This window comes from Uranotaenia lowii, unplaced genomic scaffold, assembly GCF_029784155.1.
Source record: "Uranotaenia lowii strain MFRU-FL unplaced genomic scaffold, ASM2978415v1 HiC_scaffold_800, whole genome shotgun sequence".
NCBI lineage: Eukaryota > Metazoa > Arthropoda > Insecta > Diptera > Culicidae > Uranotaenia > Uranotaenia lowii.
This window is the reverse complement of record NW_026598757.1, coordinates 1-18,752: the sequence shown is the minus strand read 5'-3', so window position 1 is coordinate 18,752 and position 18,752 is coordinate 1. Positions and strand designations below refer to the sequence as shown.

The following is an 18,752-nucleotide window of genomic DNA, read 5'->3' as shown; positions in this document are numbered from 1 at the left end:
TAAAAAAAGTTATTAAACTTAAAAAATGGGGTAACTTTTTTCAGGGTGATATTCATGACTGTTAATACTGTGTCAAAATGTTCGAAGCAGTGTCTCTCAATAATAGTGATATCACTATTTTTTGAATTCAAAAGAAATCGACAGAAAAGGACCAAAGTTATTCATGAAAAACTGGATTTTTATGTTCCTCTCGAACAAAATGTCTCAAAATCCCATACAAACTGAGCGATCCTTTCCCGTGATCCGATCTGGCCCAAATTTGGCATGAGACCTTGTACTAGGCCTAGGATCAATTCAAGCCTGCAGCTCATAACTTTTTCAAATGTCGGGTCATTCGGGGCACTCTATTGGGCAGCCTTCATAAAAACTTAGTTTTGATCTTGCGACTCGCTTTAAAACGTTTAGCCTAACTTGGGTTTAGTTACTCGGGTATAGCCACGCCTGCTACGGAAAACCACCCCTATTGCAAAAAAAAACAATCAAAATACCATGGACGATGAACCGAAAAGTTATCCTTTCTCCGTTAAAGAAAAATCCGTGAGATCTGTCAAAAGTTGGGTGAAATTTTAGCTGCATCCCACTTGCACTAATGCAAAACCATCGCCCGAATTCGGCAGCTCTTCCATCGCCTATTGGACTTAAAATTGGGCTATTGGGCATGGTTCAATGAAATGATATCCAGAAGTTAGTTTTCGAGGTTCAGGTTCAATAGGTGCTAAAACCACAAACATCGATAGGTGTAGTACCACTTCATTCAATTTGCAACGCTAAGTTTTTTTTCGAAACCGAACAAAAAAAATTAACGACTTATACCGGTTTCGTTTTTTATCCAGAAAAAAAACGCAAATTGAGCCGAAGACGGGCAATTAAGATTATGATTTCCCCCCGGTTGCTCCTTGTTTGGTACCTTCCTACCTACAATTTAATCGAACGAGCTCGCTTGCATACGAACTTCGATTCCTGTTCCCAGGTTTCGGAACTGCCCGGCACGGTGGACTAATTATAAATACAGTATTTATACAAAGGAGAAGACCTCTATAACTTACACACCATTCAGAACTATGGAGTTGCACCAGGCTGCACTCAAATGTTGATGGAGCTGCATTCAATTTCTTTCATTTGTTGACGCTGCGTGACGGACCACGATGTTTTCAGGCTTTTTTTCTGTTTCTTTCCGCCTCTTCTTTCACTTAACGGATCCGGGAGTTTTCTCCAAGAAAGAACCTTCTTTCGAATCCATCGAAATACGGGGCACGAATGGGCGATAATGACTGCGAAAAGGGCACCGTGGCGTTGCACGCACGATAACTTTATGTATGGTAATCGCATATAAGCACGTATAGCCAATCTGCTTTAGAACGATTCCCCCTGTCCCCTCTAGGCTGATTCCCATCCCATCAGCCAGGAAAACAGGCTGACGTCGTCTTTTGGCTTGTCGGGGGTCCGGGACTTTAGGTGGGTATTTATTAGAAGGTACTGGTGGAAATGGAAAACCTTCATGGAAACCGGCGTCAGTTAAATCGTTGTGCGTGGAGAACTTTGGTTTGGTTCGCCGACAAATAAAGAATAGTCGTGCGGCTTGTTAGTTTATATTTCGTTCTTTTTAATCAACACATCGTGTACTGCACAGCAGACTTAAACACAGTCATGATTCGTAAAATTTGCATGGAGTTTCTCACCTATATACAACGGCACAAAGGGGAAACCAAACCTGGAAGGCTGCTTACTTTGTATCGTGTATCCACTTTTAATCTTACCGATCTTTGAAAGTGAATGTTTAAAGACTTGGATGCAAAATCGAGCGAAGGGATTATTCATGTCACTGAGAGGTCAATCAAGCTATGGATACCTACATTGTTTCTAGTTCACATCACTTGATTGTCTCTTCCTTCTCTTGTTATTAACTATCTTCAACTTGGCAGTTTATTCTATATATTTAACAGTTTTTCGTTATTTTATAAGATTTTTATTTTACAATAACTAAAATTGTACAACAAAAATTTAATAAACTTATTTAATTTTCTTTGTTTCTTTTGCAGCATTCTGACAACGAGTCGGAAAATGATGATAATGACGAGGACGAGGAAGACGAAGAAGACGACGAGGAAGACGATGAAGAGGAGGAAGACGAAGATGAAGATGAAAGTCATGAAACCGAAGTTCTCAAATCAGACTATGAACAACTGGCTGCACATGAAGAACGGAAGCACAAAAATGCTGCTACTATCGTGAATGGTGCCGAACCCCGGGATGATTTTGCTGAGCGATCTAAACCTAAGGCAAGTGATTCAACAGAAACCCGCAGTAGTGTTTCCGATAAACCATCCACACCAATACCCGGGAACGGTTTCGAAATGAAGCCTTCTCTTCTAGCTGGAATCAGCTTGTCAACCAGTAAACAGGTGAACTCCTCTATGGATCAGCTCCTAGGAGCATCTACCACTGATAGTATTTCTCCAGCGAATGATCCAGTGTCCGCAGAAATCATTGCGAAACCCAAAAAGAAAACGGTAACATTTCACAGTACCCTAGAAACCAGTGATGAAAATATGGTTAAAAAAGTTTACAATCCAGCTATCGTTCCTTTGATTCCAATAATCAAGAAAGAATGTTTGGCTCGTCCAATCCGACTGAAGAAGAGTTTCAACCGCAAGATGAAGAAACGTCTCCAGCGACTAGCGATGCAGGCTGCGGCTGCATCTTCCAAGGCAGAGTGTATAGTGAGACCTTCTCGATTGACCGAGATTGTTCTCAAATCCAGCAAACTGGATGATGTTACATCTTCTTCGGCAGGCCATTCCCAGTCCAGTTTCACCCCTAGCATAAGTGATGCAAACAACGATGATCCCGCAGGATCGGGATCATCTAGGACTAGTGGAAGCGATTGTTTAGAGGCTCGGAATCTAGAAAGTGGTGGTACACAGTTTGGCGATAAGAGGTTTATCCTCCCTAAGCGAAGTGCTCATTCTAGTCGTGTGATTAAACCCAATAAGAGGTTTTTGGATGAATTCGAGCTGGAGATCAAGAAGAAAAATAAGGCACAAGCTGCCGCTGCAGCAGCTGCCGCCTCTGAGGAAGACCCTGAGTGCTCTGGTGTAGACAATATCGCTGGCGATAAGAACAACTTTTTTCGTGAAAAGTCCGACAAAATCCATCAAAATGAAGATGATAAGTGCACAGATGATGGAATCCTTGAAAAGGTTGTGGAAAATCGTAAAAAGCGCGATAAAATCAAGAAGGATTCTGATGATGCTTGCAGAAGGACCATGCAACCAGATTCTAAAGGTGAGTAACTAGAAATTTAACCCTATATAAGCAATCCAATAGTGTCGGAAATTTATATTTATACATTACCAAAATTCTCAATTTTCAGGAATTCCAGAACCGGCTGATAATGAGCGTCCAAGGCCTCCAAGTAGCGTCAGTAACCCTTTCGCGAAAAATAATCTCATCGAGACCGGTATCTCTACTGGACAACTTATGAAACCATCAGCACTGTCCGGTAACACACCTAGTCTATCCACAACCAGCTCCTTAACATCCAATTTGGCATCTACTGTATCGATCTTTGGTAAAAGTATTCTACGTCAGCCGCGGTTGCAATTTACAACCTCACTATTAAACTCGAATCCGTTGGCTGTAGCTAATGGCAACGCTGCTAAAATTGGCCCCGCAAATGCTAAATCAGAAAGCTTATCGTCTATTTCTACGCCGGCAGCGCCAACACCATCGCCGTCGACTGGTCAAGATGGACCGTTTTCGCTGCACTTGAATACAAAAATCAAAGTTGATTCATCCAACATATTTTCCAGTACACTTTCAACAGCGTTGTCATCTACAGTCACAACACCGAGCTGTAACATATGCGGAATAGCGTCTAATACGAAATATTATCCACAACCGGCTAAAAAGTTCGGAGTCAGCTGTTGTGATATATGCCGCAAATTCATTTCAAAAATGGTTAAAAAGCTAGCCGGCTCAGGAAGTCCAAATGGCAACATCACTTTGAAATGTAAAAATGATGGTCAGTGCTCTATTGTTTCTCCCACAATAGGCCGAACGGAACACATGAAAACCAGGCATATTTTCAAGGAACGTTGCCATGCGTGTTGGTTGAAGAAATGTTTGTCCGGATTCCTTTTACCACCCGTACTTAAACTGAGGCTTCTTCAAACATTGCCACATAGTCTAAGACAAATGGAACCTTTGAATTCCAATTCTAATGAGCCATCGAATAGAAAGGAAACTGTGGAGAGCATTTTCACGAATCCTTTGGCTAACAATTCCCGAATTATGTGGAAATCAATGGAAAAATCGGAATTTTCCAAAACCAGTCCGTTTCATACGCTTTCGAATCCTCTCGTGCAGAACAATACAACATTCGGTAGCGTGCCACCCATAAAGCTCAACATACCTGACAAACCACCTTTACTAGCGCCGAGCACTTTATCTAGTCCAAAGGAAAGGAAAAGTATAGTTTCAGTTACAACCGAAGAATCGATGGAAGCAAAATCCTCGTCTGAAAAAATCGATAATACAGGAGAGCCATCACACAAATCGATGCGATCTAAAGTCAAACCTGACACTGTCGAAGTTCCACAACCTATTGCTTCAATTCCAACAACAGCTGTTCCGAATGTTGCAGAGACTTCAACAGCCCAACCTCCTATTGTAGATTCAATGCCTAATGTTGAACCCTCAACAACGATGTCCAATGAAAAGCGACAACGAATCGATCTTAAGGGACCACGCGTGAAGCATGTTTGTCGTAGTGCTTCCATCGTACTAGGGCAACCTATGGCTACATTCCCCGAAGACGGTGCTGCAACTATAGATCATATGGAAACACCTCCCAGCGATAGCACTTCGGACGTAGTAGTTGATATGTCGGTTGCGCTTGCTCGTGTTCCCACAGTCACAGCACAACCGGGCGAAGAACACTCGTGTTTGGATTGCAACGAGGCTAACAATTTTGCGCTGTCACCGCCCGCAACTCCTGCTGACATGGACACCAGTGGATCGACAGAAAAGGATTTGGTTATCGATGAGGATCAACTTCTTCCAGATTCCGCGCCGTCGAGCCCTACGAAGGAACTTCAGGATATGAAACCCGAACCAATACAACAACCAATTATCAAGGTGGAAATTGAGGTCAAAGAAAAAGACACAGCCAAAAAGATTGAAGAAGCCGAACGACCTGCAACACGAAAAGCTACATCTTCGATACGGCCTCAAGTGGTCAAGCAAAATATGAGTGCCATAACTAAAAGTTTTAATACAAACGTTCGAACATCTGCCCAATCAATAGCACCAGAAGTCCCCAGTGTTCCACTGATTTCCATAGACTTTTGGGAAAACTATGATCCGGCAGAAGTCAGTAGAACTGGATTTGGACTCATTCTTTCGGAAGAAATCTCCTTGAAAGCATTGTGTTTTCTTTGCGGCAGTTCTGGGCTTGATGAGATGCTGTATTGTGTGTGTTGCTGTGAACCTTACCATCAGTACTGTGTAAAAGACGAATACAATATTCGACACATTTCCCTCGATGAAACAAACATGAGTTTACTTGAGTTAACGACAACGACAAATTTCGGCAATAGCTCTCCCCAGCAGCAAGCTCTGAACAAATTCAACTGGATGTGTCCTCGTTGCACGGTATGTTACACCTGTAATATGGCCACTGGTAGTAAAGTCAAATGCCAAAAATGCAACAAAAATTATCATACAACCTGTCTGGGAACCAGCAAACGATTACTTGGTGCTGATCGGCCACTTATTTGTGCCGCCTGCCTCAAGTGCAAAAGCTGTTCCACTACTAACGTTACAAAGTTCATCGGAAATCTACCCATGTGCACGCCGTGCTTCCGGCTCCGCCAAAAAGGAAATTTCTGTCCACTATGTCAAAGATGTTACGAAGATAACGATTTTGATTTGAAAATGATGGAATGTGGTGATTGTCAGCGATGGGTGCATGCCAAATGTGAAGGATTGACAGACGAACAATACAACATGCTATCGGCGCTACCGGAGAATATAGAATTTATTTGTAAAAAATGTGGCAAAAATAACGATACGGCCAACGTTTGGAGAGATGCTGTTGCTGCTGAATTCAAAGCAGGACTACTAAGCGTTGTAAAATCACTCAGTAAAAGCCGTCAAGCATGTGCTCTGTTGAAGTTAAGTCCCCGCAAGAAAACGAGCAATTGCTCTTGCTCAATCAGCTCTGGAAAAAGTATCACATTCTTTGGATTCACTGGGTCCAAAGAAGAATCCGTGCCGAAGAAACCAAAATTAGAAGATGAGTCGATCTATGATTTCAACAGCGAGAATAGTAGCAGTAGTTCAAGTTTTCCACCTACCACAAAATGTTACTGCTCTCTTAGGCCTGTGAAATCTTCGGAAATTAGTTTGGTAGACATCAAGCACAAAATCAATGGAAATGAATATTACTCACTACAAGATTTCAATTACGATATGAACAATTTAATCAGTTCGATAGCTTCTGATGATCTTTCGACAGCTTACAAAGAATTTCTGAGTGAAACATTCCCATGGTTCCAAAACGAAACCAAAGCTTGCACTGACGCGCTTGAAGAAGCTATGTGTGGTGAAGAAATGGGTGAATACACCCATTCAACGGCTATCGAATTGGAAACAGATCAAAAAGTTCCCAGCATTGACATTCCACTGGATGACATCGAGGACTACTTTTACGAAGCACCAGAGTTGAAAGATGTGCGATCTTGTATGTTCTGTAGAGCTCAAGGCGAAGGACTTCCGTTGCACGAGTCTAGATTATTGTACTGTGGTCAAAATAATTGGGCACACACAAACTGCGCACTTTGGTCTGCAGAAGTGTTTGAGGAAATTGATGGATCGCTGCAAAACGTTCATTCAGCCGCTTCCCGGGGACGTCTGATCAAGTGCTGTCACTGTGGGTTGAAAGGTGCTACAGTAGGCTGCAACGTGAAAAACTGTGGAGAACACTATCATTTCCCATGTGCCCGGCAGCTCGGTTGCATTTTCATGCAAGATAAGACGGTGTATTGTACGCAACATGCTAGTGATGCTAGCAAGAAAAAATGTCAGGTGGAGAAAAGTTTTGAGATCAATAGGTCAGTTTACGTTGAGCTGGATCGGCGAAAAAAGAAGTTCGTTGAACCGGGAAAAGTGCAATTTATGATTGGTTCTCTTATTGTCAAAAAGCTGGGCCACATCGTTCCTATGTTCAGTGATCATCAAGATGTCATAATTCCTACAGATTTCGAATGTACACGTTTGTATTGGAGCTCCAAAGAACCATGGAAAATTGTAGAGTATAGAATAAAAACAACAATTCAAAACAACAATTTCTGCAACGGTACAGATTTTGGCAGAAACTTTACAGTCGATCATTCACTGAACAGTAATTTAGTTCAGTGGGGTCTAACTCAGATTTCAAAATGGCATAGTAGTATAAACAGTGATGAACAAGATATGGAAACTTCATATCCAACTGTATTATTGGGAGGAAATATTCAGAAGGATAAACAAATGCGTCAAATATTGGAGGGTACCGGTGACGATACCAACGATGAAGAACCACAGAACAATAACGATTTGCTTCCACAGGAAATCAAAGATGCAATTTTCGAAGATATTCCTCACGACATCTTGGACGGTATCAGCATGCTAGATATCCTTCCGAAATTGATGACTTATGACGATTTGATCGCTATGGATTTGAAAAATGAGAACAATTTCAATGCAGAAATCCTTAAAGAAGTCGGCTCAGGAAGCAGTAGTAGCAATAGTAGTAACTCAACTAATGGTTCCAAAGACGACGACATGGAAGTTGATGAAGATGACATCAACGATGCGATCATGAAATGCTCAAGCGGCGATTTCAGCAACGATGGCTGGATGAAAAGTATTTCTGCACCGGGTATCGAAGATGCTCTTCTGAGTGCAATTAAGCAACCATCCACAAGCAGAGAGTTAAAGCGCAGTAAATCTGACCTACTTTCAAGAGCCGTTGCGGGTGGACGTGTTGCGAATCAACGATCTAGCAGCTTCTCTTGGAGCTCAAAAATCGAATCAACCGCAGCTGTCGTGGCAAAGAGGAGAAAAATTAGTAAACTTGCTGATGTGTTGTCTCTAGGTCGTCTGAAGGATGAATCTACCGTTCATGGTTTGGAACGTCGGAAATCTCTTCCAAATGAAGAATTTTCCTGGAGTGCAGCTAAGAAACCATCATCTGATACAATCAGCGAAGGCGTAAGTGTGTTTGAAAAATTAAAGATATCTCAATTGGACGGTATGGACGATTTCTGCGGAGACGCCAGCGAAATGAAAATCTACTCATCCAATATGATGGAAGCTCCTGTGAAATGTGATCGTTGTCAAGCTACCTATAGAAACCAAGAGTCGTATCAGCGTCATCTTAACTCATGTGAAGTTCTATCTACCAGTGAAAGTGATTCGGAGACACGATCACCGAGACTTTTGAGTCCGGAACAACAACAAGCACAAGTTGCTAGTCAGCTCAATGCGGGGACATTCATACTACCGCAAACATCGAGTGCAGGATCCATCACTACAGATATGTTTGGCCAAATCAACCAGAATCATGCTAATATATCAGTTATTTCGGGACTCAACAATCAAACCTTAAATCTCAACAATTTGAATGGCCAAACAGTTCTTTCAAATATACCGGCCTCCATGCCCATCACAATAAACCAGCTATCTGGTATACCGATTCAAACATCGACGGGTACTCAGCAGATTCCTTTACAGGGTACATTGTCAAATATTGGTGGTAATATGTTAATTTCGAACTCTGGTCAAATATTTGCTCAACCAGTAAATTTCCAACAGACAATAGAAAATCAACAAAGTTTTCTTCAAAACAAACAAAGATTCCTTCAACCCACAACATCGAATCCGTTGGGACAAACCATATCCCTTTCCAATAACATGGTCAACAGTGCATCGGGTTTGAATGTACTACCACAACATCAGCAACAGATTATTTCGATTGGTCCGAATGGACAGCCACAGATTGTAACAGTTACTGCTCCGCAAACACAGCAGCAAGCCCAGCACCCAACAATGATTCAGCAAAATACGCAAAAGAAACAACTGATATTTCCGAACCTCTCACCGAAGAAGCAAGTTATGTCGAAAGTATCCCAATCGCCGCAACCCATCAAATCTAAAAAACCAACATCCAATATGACTGCTTCCGGTATTGGAAAATCGTATCAGATTAAGAAGCAAGAACCTATCGCTATTCAACAAGCACCAGCACAACAACAAACCCATACTATACAAACTATCGCTCAACCAGTGTCGACACAAACCCAACAACAGCAGCAAATTCAACTCATCAACGCATCTTATCCTTTGATTCGACCTGCTAGTGCAGCAACGCCGCAACAAACGAACACTGCTACAACAAATCCCATTATATTCCAACAACCCACAAATCAGCCATTGATTGTACAGCAGGTTGGCGGTAATCAAATATCGTACGTAACCGATCAGAATCCAGTGCAGTATTTAGCACCGACAAATGTTCTCACCCAGAATGGATTTACAATGACCACGGCCAGTGATGCTGGAGCTCTTACCGCGGCTACCAATAACATCCTGATCCCCAATGGAACTGGAGGATATTCCATGATACCGGCTAGTGCTCTACAATTGGCAACCCCGCAGCCACAAGTAATTGGTACCATCATTCAACCGCAAGCCACGACTATTCAGTGCGGAATGATGTCGACGGAACAAATGGTCCTGGGCGCAGCGGCCACTCCTACCTTGGAAATGGTCACTGATCCTGCCTCCGGCTGTATGTACTTAACAAGCCCCTCTGTGTACTACGGATTGGAGACCATTGTTCAAAATACGGTAATGTCATCACAACAGTTTGTTTCTACAGCTATGCAGGGAGTTTTGAGTCAAAACTCGAGTTTCTCCGCTACCACAACTCAGGTATTTCAAGCGAGTAAAATAGAACCAATTGTTGAAGTTCCTACGGGATACGTGGTGTTGAACAATGATGGAACAACTACCCAGCAGAGCCTGGCGCCAATGCAAATTCAAACTCCCGGTACTCTCATTCAGTCAGCACAGATTCAACAATCCCCTACGCCAACTCCTGTAGCGCAAACAATTCCTACTGCGGTGTCTGCGACTCAACCATCAACGTCTATGCAAGCATGGAAGATAGAACCACAAACAACTTTCGTGCAGCCTCAGACACAATCCCAAACCACAAGCGTGAATCCCATTAGAACAACGCCAAGCATTAAGGGAATTGTGCCGAAAGCTCAGTCACAACTGGTCAATAAGGTGATGCCCAATACTTTGATAAAAAATTCTTCGGAGTCGATCATCTCATCGGTCGCTTCTCAGAAAATGAACTACCATGTGGTTAGCTCTTCTGGGATGATCTACACTACAGATACAGCATTAACATCTACCACCACAAAGGTAGCAAATGTGATCAAACCGATAACCAAAACAACCCAACTAAACAATAAACCCAAGATAGTTGCTAAGCCAGTGAAACAGAAACAACCGCTGATGTCTCCGCCGCTTAATACATCAACGTCGTCACAAATAACACACGGTCAACAGATGCCAGCACAGCAGCCATCGCTAGTAAATTTACCCATTGGGAACACCACGCAATCTCAACTAGTACACATCAAACCCAACATAAATGATAAAACACTTCTCAACCAGCCAACAAACGTGGCGCTAGGCAAGGCCAATATTACTACGGTGAAAAATGTTGCGGACTTAAACAATAGTACAACTACTAAATCAATATCTCTACTGAAGAAACCATTTTCTCGCAACAACTTGGCACCACCTTTCCAAAATAATCTATCACAGGCACAACAATCCATCCAAATGAATGCCCCACCAGGCTCAAATTTCGTGAATGTCGCTCAACAAAACGTGGGACAGAAGCCATCATTGCCGTTATTGGACAGCAACAAGAAACCATCACAAATAACAGTATCGTTAGCAACCAGCAGTACCGATATTACTCAATGTATTCCGTCATCGATCTCAGCGGCCACCACGTCGTCCATAACTATTACTCCAACCCAAACAGCAAGCATCACACTACCAACCGCTCCATATCCTATGCCTCTGTATTCGAATATACCAACAAACGTTGTCAACCCAATTCAGCAGTCGATCGGCAACGTCAACAGTACCGCCTCGAATAATGGACCTGTACAAAGCCGCCCTACTAATCGAGTGCTCCCCATGCAAGCTTCTTCCATATTACCAAAATCACCCGAGGTACCTCAAACACCACCACCACTCAAGTTACTAAACGCCTCACCGGACAAAAAAGAAGGAATTATTCCCAACATTGTTTCCAGTCCAGATTCTCCTACCATCGAAAAATTGTCGGTCCAAAAACTCGAAACGGAAGAAACACCAAAAGAAAAGCGTTTCCAAATTGAAATCAAACCAATCGATATGATCAACTCTAGTATTGCAACTCCCCCGGTCATTGATGACTCGGAACCAATAACATCACCGATTCAGCAAAATTTTCAACAGCCAATAGAGCCTACATTCCATCTAAATCTCAATTTGGACCAACATGGAATCATCATTCCTATAACCACAGCCAGCCTAACAACGACCACCCAATCATGCTCGGCAACTTTATCGGAATTCGAAACAAAGTCACCGGAAATTTCATCGGTTCCCTTAACCACGTGCTACTCGATCAACCAAAACGAAGTCAACGAAATGCTTGTCGATGATTCTCTAGACGTTGCCAGTGTGGACTCGCCTAGTCTCAATGATGAATCCGAATCACCGGAAATTAAGAACAAAATATCCGAAATCCTCGATAATCTCGAGCAGCAGACGAACGAGGATGATGCATTCAATGAGTGCAAAAGGTCTAGCAGTTCCACATTGTTGCCGAAAATTGAGGAAGAATCGGTTCTTGAAATCACGACCACCGTGAAACAGGAAGCAGAGAAAAAGCTTATGGAAGAACTGAATCTAGAACTCAGTGCCAGTGCTAATGTTTCACCCGAACATTCGACCCAAGCGAATATTGAAATGATTGTTCCAATCTTCAAAGTTGAATCCAAGAATAACAATGAATTCGACACGGACCAAAAGGAAAACATGGATCCTATCTGCAATGTGCCCAGTCCTATTGCCAGCACTAGCTCCAGCCACTTGAATGCTCACGAAATTCAACCGGAAGCTAAAATCAAACTAATTCAACCGACAATTCAAAAGCCGCCCAAAAGCAATAGCCCCAAGCTTCTATACGAAATCCAGTCACAGGATGGTTTCACATACAAATCGACCTCCATCACCGAAATCTGGAACAAGTTGTTTGAAGCAGTTCAAATAGCCCGCAAAGCTCACGGATTGCAACCACTCCCGGAAGGTCAACTCGAAGAAATGGCCGGAATCCAAATGCTCGGCCTCAAAACGAACGCCATTCGCTATCTGCTGGAACAGCTTCCGGGTGTGGAAAAATGTTCCCAATACAAACCCCAGTATCACAAGAAACCAACAACCAGTCTCGACGAACTCACCTCGTCCATCTACGCAGACTATTTCGATGACATCAAGGAAAATGCGTACGGTTCCGCCAGGTGTGAGCCATACAGCTCTCGTTCCGAGTACGATATGTTCAGCTGGCTGGCGTCGCGCCATCGGAAACAGCCCCCTATGCCAGTGGTGACCCAAAACACCGACGACACCGTTATTCCAAGGTACTATTCAATTCAAACCAATAAATTCTATGGGTTAGCAATATTCGAATATTATTTTTTTCTTTTTTCAGACGTGGCAGCGGAAGCAATCTCCCGATGGCGATGCGTTATCGCACCCTTAAGGAAACTTCGAAGGAGTCGGTTGGAGTTTACCGTTCGCACATTCACGGTCGAGGTTTGTTCTGTAATCGAGATATTGAAGCCGGTAAGTATTTGTTTAGTTTTGAAGAAATTGGAATGTCTAGGGTTAAGGCCAACGTAGTAAATAAAACTTTTTTTTCCAAATTCTAGGTGAGATGGTAATCGAATATGCCGGTGAGCTGATTCGATCGACACTGACCGACAAGCGAGAACGGTACTATGACAGTCGTGGCATCGGCTGTTACATGTTCAAAATCGACGAGAATTTCGTTGTCGATGCGACCATGCGTGGTAATGCTGCTCGGTTCATCAACCACTCGTGTGAGGTAAGAGATAGTTTCTTCTTTTTCTGTCTATTCAGGTGATCGATATTTTGCTAATCTGTTTATCCTTTTCATCACAGCCGAACTGCTACTCCAAGGTCGTCGATATCCTGGGACATAAACACATCATCATTTTTGCTCTCCGTCGGATTGTTCAGGGCGAAGAGTTGACGTACGATTACAAGTTCCCGTTTGAAGATGTGAAGATTCCCTGTTCGTGTGGTTCAAAGAAATGCCGCAAATATCTAAACTAATAACATAGTCAGTAGATGGTGGATTTCGCATCATAAGCAATAGCTCTAGAGCTACCTACTACAGCGTTTGATACAGGATGGATAACTGAATAATATTGGGTCTTTGAAATGTTATGGTGCTGCGAAAATACAAAAATTAAGTATGTACATAGAAAATGTACGGGTGATAAACAGATCATCACAGGAAGAACGCAACTATAGAGCGCCAAGCAAAAAGTTGACTCATCTCCCGAGTTTCTTATTCGCGAAGTTACTACGTACACACATTTCATAAAATTAAGCATAAAGTTTATTCAAGTGGTGTATCAAAGTATAATCAATACGACAAACTATTTTACCCAAACATGTGACAAAGAAAACAAAAAGTTATGTAACTGTAGTTGTGCTTCGGGAAACCAAAAAGTAGAAATTTTACTACATATATTTCAAACTCAACAATTTACAATCACTCTATCTGATTAATGTTTTAAAAAAAAACTATGAATAGCCATTTCAAAATACAAAGTGTTAAAATCATCTTATCGTGAAATAATAACAAAAATCTCGCGAAACACGACTTTAAACTGTTCAATGTCTCCAAATTTGGAGTTTTAAATGGAAAAAAAACCTTTGTCTGAGATGATATACTTTTCCTTTTACCGTAGTTAAAAACACTTGAATGTACAAATATTAATATTCTCTTTACACTCTCACACAAAGACAACAATACAAACACAATTTTTTGATAGCTCGGCATTTGTCGATGGCATGTTTGAACTGCAGCAGAATTTTACTCGTGGATATTAATCATTGAACGCATTGTTTAAACGGTAAAACCATCTGGATGCTGAGCTTTGAAGCTTTCGTCGATGCATTGCACACTCGATATTGTCGCAAGATTTTCAAGGTTGTATTGCTGTTTTAAAAATGCATTTTATCTATTCAACTTCAAGAAGTACTGAATGTAAAATTTTGTGAAAAAAAAATCTACTTTTAGAAATTGTACATATTAGGGGTAGGTCGTAGTTTTAAGTCCACGCACGATTACATATACGCTTTTATTTGTTCGGGCATAAGTTCCAGGCAGATATCATCCTGTTAAATATAATTTATTTCTTTTTAATCTATAGCGTGTACAAAGTTTTCTTACAATATCAAACTTCAGTCAGGGGGCATGCTGCAAGCAACCCCCCGCATCCGATTGTTTATCTTTACCCTACGCTGAGTATCTTCAGCTGATGTTATCTTGCCATTTTTTGTGTATACAATAGTTGTTTTATTTGAAGGTATTTCTCTCGTAAATTGTAACAAAACATAAAATGTTTGCAAAGAATAAGTCATGCGCCAAGTTCGAAATAAACTATTTTGCTAATTATTTATTGTATGTAGTATCCTAAACCATCGTTTGTGCTATGCAGTGCAGTAGTCGTTATATGTTGCAAAATTGTAGCTAATATGATCATTGTAACATTGAGAAAATCAAAAGAAATGTATTGGCTATTCATACCGGAATTTTCTCCGATCAGTATGATGGAGCATGTGTGGTGACGCGAAAACAAATGTGATACTAACGAAAACATAATTTGATTTAACTTAAACTTACCATTAGAATATATTCAGCTATATACTTAGACACGAAAAAAACATTAAAAAGTGAGGAAATATTACAGGACGGCTGCTCTTACGAACGTGTGATGTAAAAAAATGCTCCTGGTAATGAACAATTTTAAGTAAAGTAGTTGATAAAATAGCTATTAAACAGGTATATACCTATCAACAAACAAAACTATTGGTTCTGTCTTTTGCGGGGCTGGCCCGCTCAAACTGCAGCTGCACAATAGAAAACAGCATGAAACAAGTACACGTAAAAACTATAACTTAAATGATAACTACAAGTAAATAAAATAGCAGAAACATTGATTGTGACTATTTCAACTTTGTCAAAACTAATATGAAAACCCCTTCTACTACAGAAATACTACTTAGCATTGTAGTCTGCAGCCTATTAAGTTTAGTTTTTAACTCACATGAAGTATTATGTTAAATTGAACGATTTAAACTAAAACAAAAAAATAAAGCGTATTTGAAATTTGAAAAATTAAAAACATTTATTTTTGTTATTATCTTTCTGCCGCAAATCACTTCCAATACATTTTTGAACTGGGCGCGTTACAAGGTGAAATCTTTGAGAGGATAATAACTTACAATGAATATTTTTCAATACCTCGCACTTTAGCGATTAACGCTTGGCAGTCTAGCTGGGACAATGGCACAAAGGGACGTTGGCTCCATACGATTATCCCCAAGGTTCCGACGAAGGCATGGTTTAAGCATTTTAACATGAGTCGCGATTTCATTCGCGTGGTTTCTCGGCTCATGTCAAATCACTGCCGGCTTGACGCGCATTTGTTTCGTATACAACTAGTTACAAGCAATGTTTGTGTTTGTGGGGATGGCTACCACGACATTGATCATGTTGTGTGGACGTGTGAACGGTTTGATCGATCGAGGGCTTGGCTACTGGATACCCTTAGGGCCCGAAGTAAACTACCTGGTGTTCCAATTCGAGACATCTTGGCAAACTTAGATCTTGAATATTTGTACCCTATATACAAATATCTTAAAATGTCTGACTTGGTTGTTTAGTCCTCTTCCACTCTGTCTTTACTCTATCTAATGCTCTTTCCGTCTATTCATTAGAACAACCTCTCGTCCGACCGGTTTGATAACACCGGAAAGAAGGCTGGCCAGGAAGACAATACCTACGGTAGCTTACGAAACCACGCTACAGGAAGCCTCCACCGACCCAAGACGGAAATCTGTTCTCGAGAGCGACCCTACACAATCCTCTTTCCTTTCCTCAAGTAAAAATTAATAACAGTTGAGTAGCCGCGACGATTACGGCCCCCCCGCTTACTAACACCACACAAAAGTGAAGTGAATACTCGGCACAAAAAAAACTTTATGAGTTAAATGCCTTAATAAAACTACTTGTAAAAAAAAAAAAAAAAACATTTTTGAACAAAAAAAAACCCTGTGTTTAAGCGCCTTTGCATCTTTTGAAGCTTAACATAGATATTTTTGTAGCATTCCGCACATAAGCTTTTCTACAATATGTTAAAAAAGTTGTCCTAAATCAAAGATTTTTTTGACTGCTGCTCTCTATGAAGCACTAGTAAAAACATTCACTGAACCCAAATTCACTCTTTAAATACACGCACGATTTTCCAGGCCTATGAAGTATTCATCGAATCCCATGTAAATGGAAATCAAAAAGATATCTATATAGGAAACCTGAACTTTGAAACTGTGTTGGTGCGTGAAGATTGACCTCGGCACAAAAACGACCGAAAATATTCTAAGTTCAGAATCTCAAAGCCGGTATACCATTTGCAATTCAGTGTGTTTTTCTCGCGTTTTAAATGAATACTTCATACCTGTGGATTTTTCACTTAAAAACAAGGATCCAGTGATTTTCTTCCATTCAAGTGCGACATATACATTTCACTTGGCAGTCACTTAAATTTCAAGTGAATTCATCCACATTCACTTAATTCAGTCGTCACTTGAATTTGAAGTGAGAAAAAATATTCACTTCCCCATCACTTGAATTTCAAGTGAATGTCGGGTTGTAATTGTGTTTATATTCAGAGTTCAAAATGGCAAACTCCAAAGAGCAGCGTTCGAGTGAAATTTATCTGAATTTCTCACAGGTACTGAATTGTGCGCTGGAATTCACCAGATGTGCAGCAAAATTCATCAGATGTGCGGCAGAATTCATGAAGTGTGCACAAAATTCACCAAGTGTGCGGCAAAATTCATCAAGTGTGCGATTCCATCTTTTTGATTTCCATTTACATGTTCGATGAATACTTCATAGGCCTGGAAATTACGTATGGCGAGAATTTACTACAGATGTCATTTACTTTTTAAGTGAAAATTATTTTGCGTGTTTAAATGAACAAGCTTCTTCCAGGCTTGCAATTTCTCTACAGAGAATCACCGAAGTGCTCGGTTTTCGATTCTCTTTAGAGATTCTCTGAAACGCACCGCAGAGATTTTTAACCGAACCTCTGTAGAGAATCTGAAAAACAACACGACAGAGCGAACACACACTATAGTGAAAAAATGTTTTCACCACGGAGAGCGACAGCGACGGCAGCTGGCTTGGCTTGTTGCGTTTACCAATACATACGAAGCTGAACCACTGGCCCGAAACATTCATCGTTTGTTGATGCTATTATTATGCACACCATCGTGTTTGTTTTTGTCTTTGCTTTTTTGTGGCTTGAACCAGTCGGTTCTGTGTTTTCACCGGGGTGCTCTACGGTGACAAATTGTCGCACGCTGGAGCTATTGAAATTAGGTGTGTGTGGCTTTCGAAACCGGGGTGCGAATAATGTGTGGAGAGAAACAAAAAATCTCACCCGGGAGATTTGCAGCTATGGCACGGGGGTGTTTTATTCTCCGTTCTCCGTCTTTCTCGGCAGAGAATGGCATCTCTGGCTTCTTCTATGTACCCACTAGGGTTCGCTCTCAGAGTGAGATCTTTCGATATCATCAAGAGGAAATCGAATATCGTCCAGGAAATTGACTAATTCAATCATAGATGTTACGTTATCTTCTTGGAAGATTTTGACCAGAGGTTTGCAAAATTCGAGAACGGGATATTTGTAACGAACGTTGTTATATTTGGGGCAGGAGTAGAGTATGTGATCTACGTCTTCAGTGGTATTACAATAATCACACAGGTCGTCTGGTTCCAATTTCTATTGAAAAAGTCTGCTTTTTGTTAAAACATGTCCGGATGTTAAGCGTGATAATACCTTTTTTTCCTTGTTGTTAAGTACCAAGTACCAAATCTTTGAACCAGATTGTTCTCGGGGGATGAGTTTCCACTTGAGCATAAAATTTTCCTTTCAGTAAGCTGGTGCCTTGGAACTCATTCTTCCTGCTATCCCATGCTTGTGCTTTTGCCAATAATAAAACCACTGACTACAGTAAAACGTCTCCTAGCGTCAACGATGTAAAGTTTGATTGCGCCTTCTGGGTTCTCCTGATAGCTTCCTGGCCCACTATCTCTTTCACTCAATGGCCCTTATTCTGCGCCGCGAGTGACGTGACGATAGTCGACTCACCCAAGTCACACTATTCCAGTAGTCGGTTTAGGTGAGGAACGTCACTTCGGATGAACTTTGTGAGTTCTTACCCTATTCTGGTAGTCACCGTGGGTGAGAATCGTCGCATTCGGGTGACGATTTTAGGTGACAATTGTCGGTACCTTTTCAGGTGGT

General features: G+C 41.3%; 1 protein-coding gene across 1 annotated transcript; it reads left to right on the top strand.

Moving 5' to 3' along the window:
* Nucleotides 1-2,039: 2,039 nt before the first annotated feature.
* LOC129760882 (histone-lysine N-methyltransferase trithorax) lies at nucleotides 2,040-15,553 on the top strand (the record flags this gene model as incomplete). Its single annotated transcript, XM_055758563.1, has 5 exons — nucleotides 2,040-3,285; nucleotides 3,374-12,761; nucleotides 12,833-12,966; nucleotides 13,053-13,228; nucleotides 13,306-15,553. Coding segments are annotated over 5 exons (11,118 nt in total), but the record flags the coding sequence as incomplete, so codon positions are not given.
* Nucleotides 15,554-18,752: the final 3,199 nt, after the last annotated feature.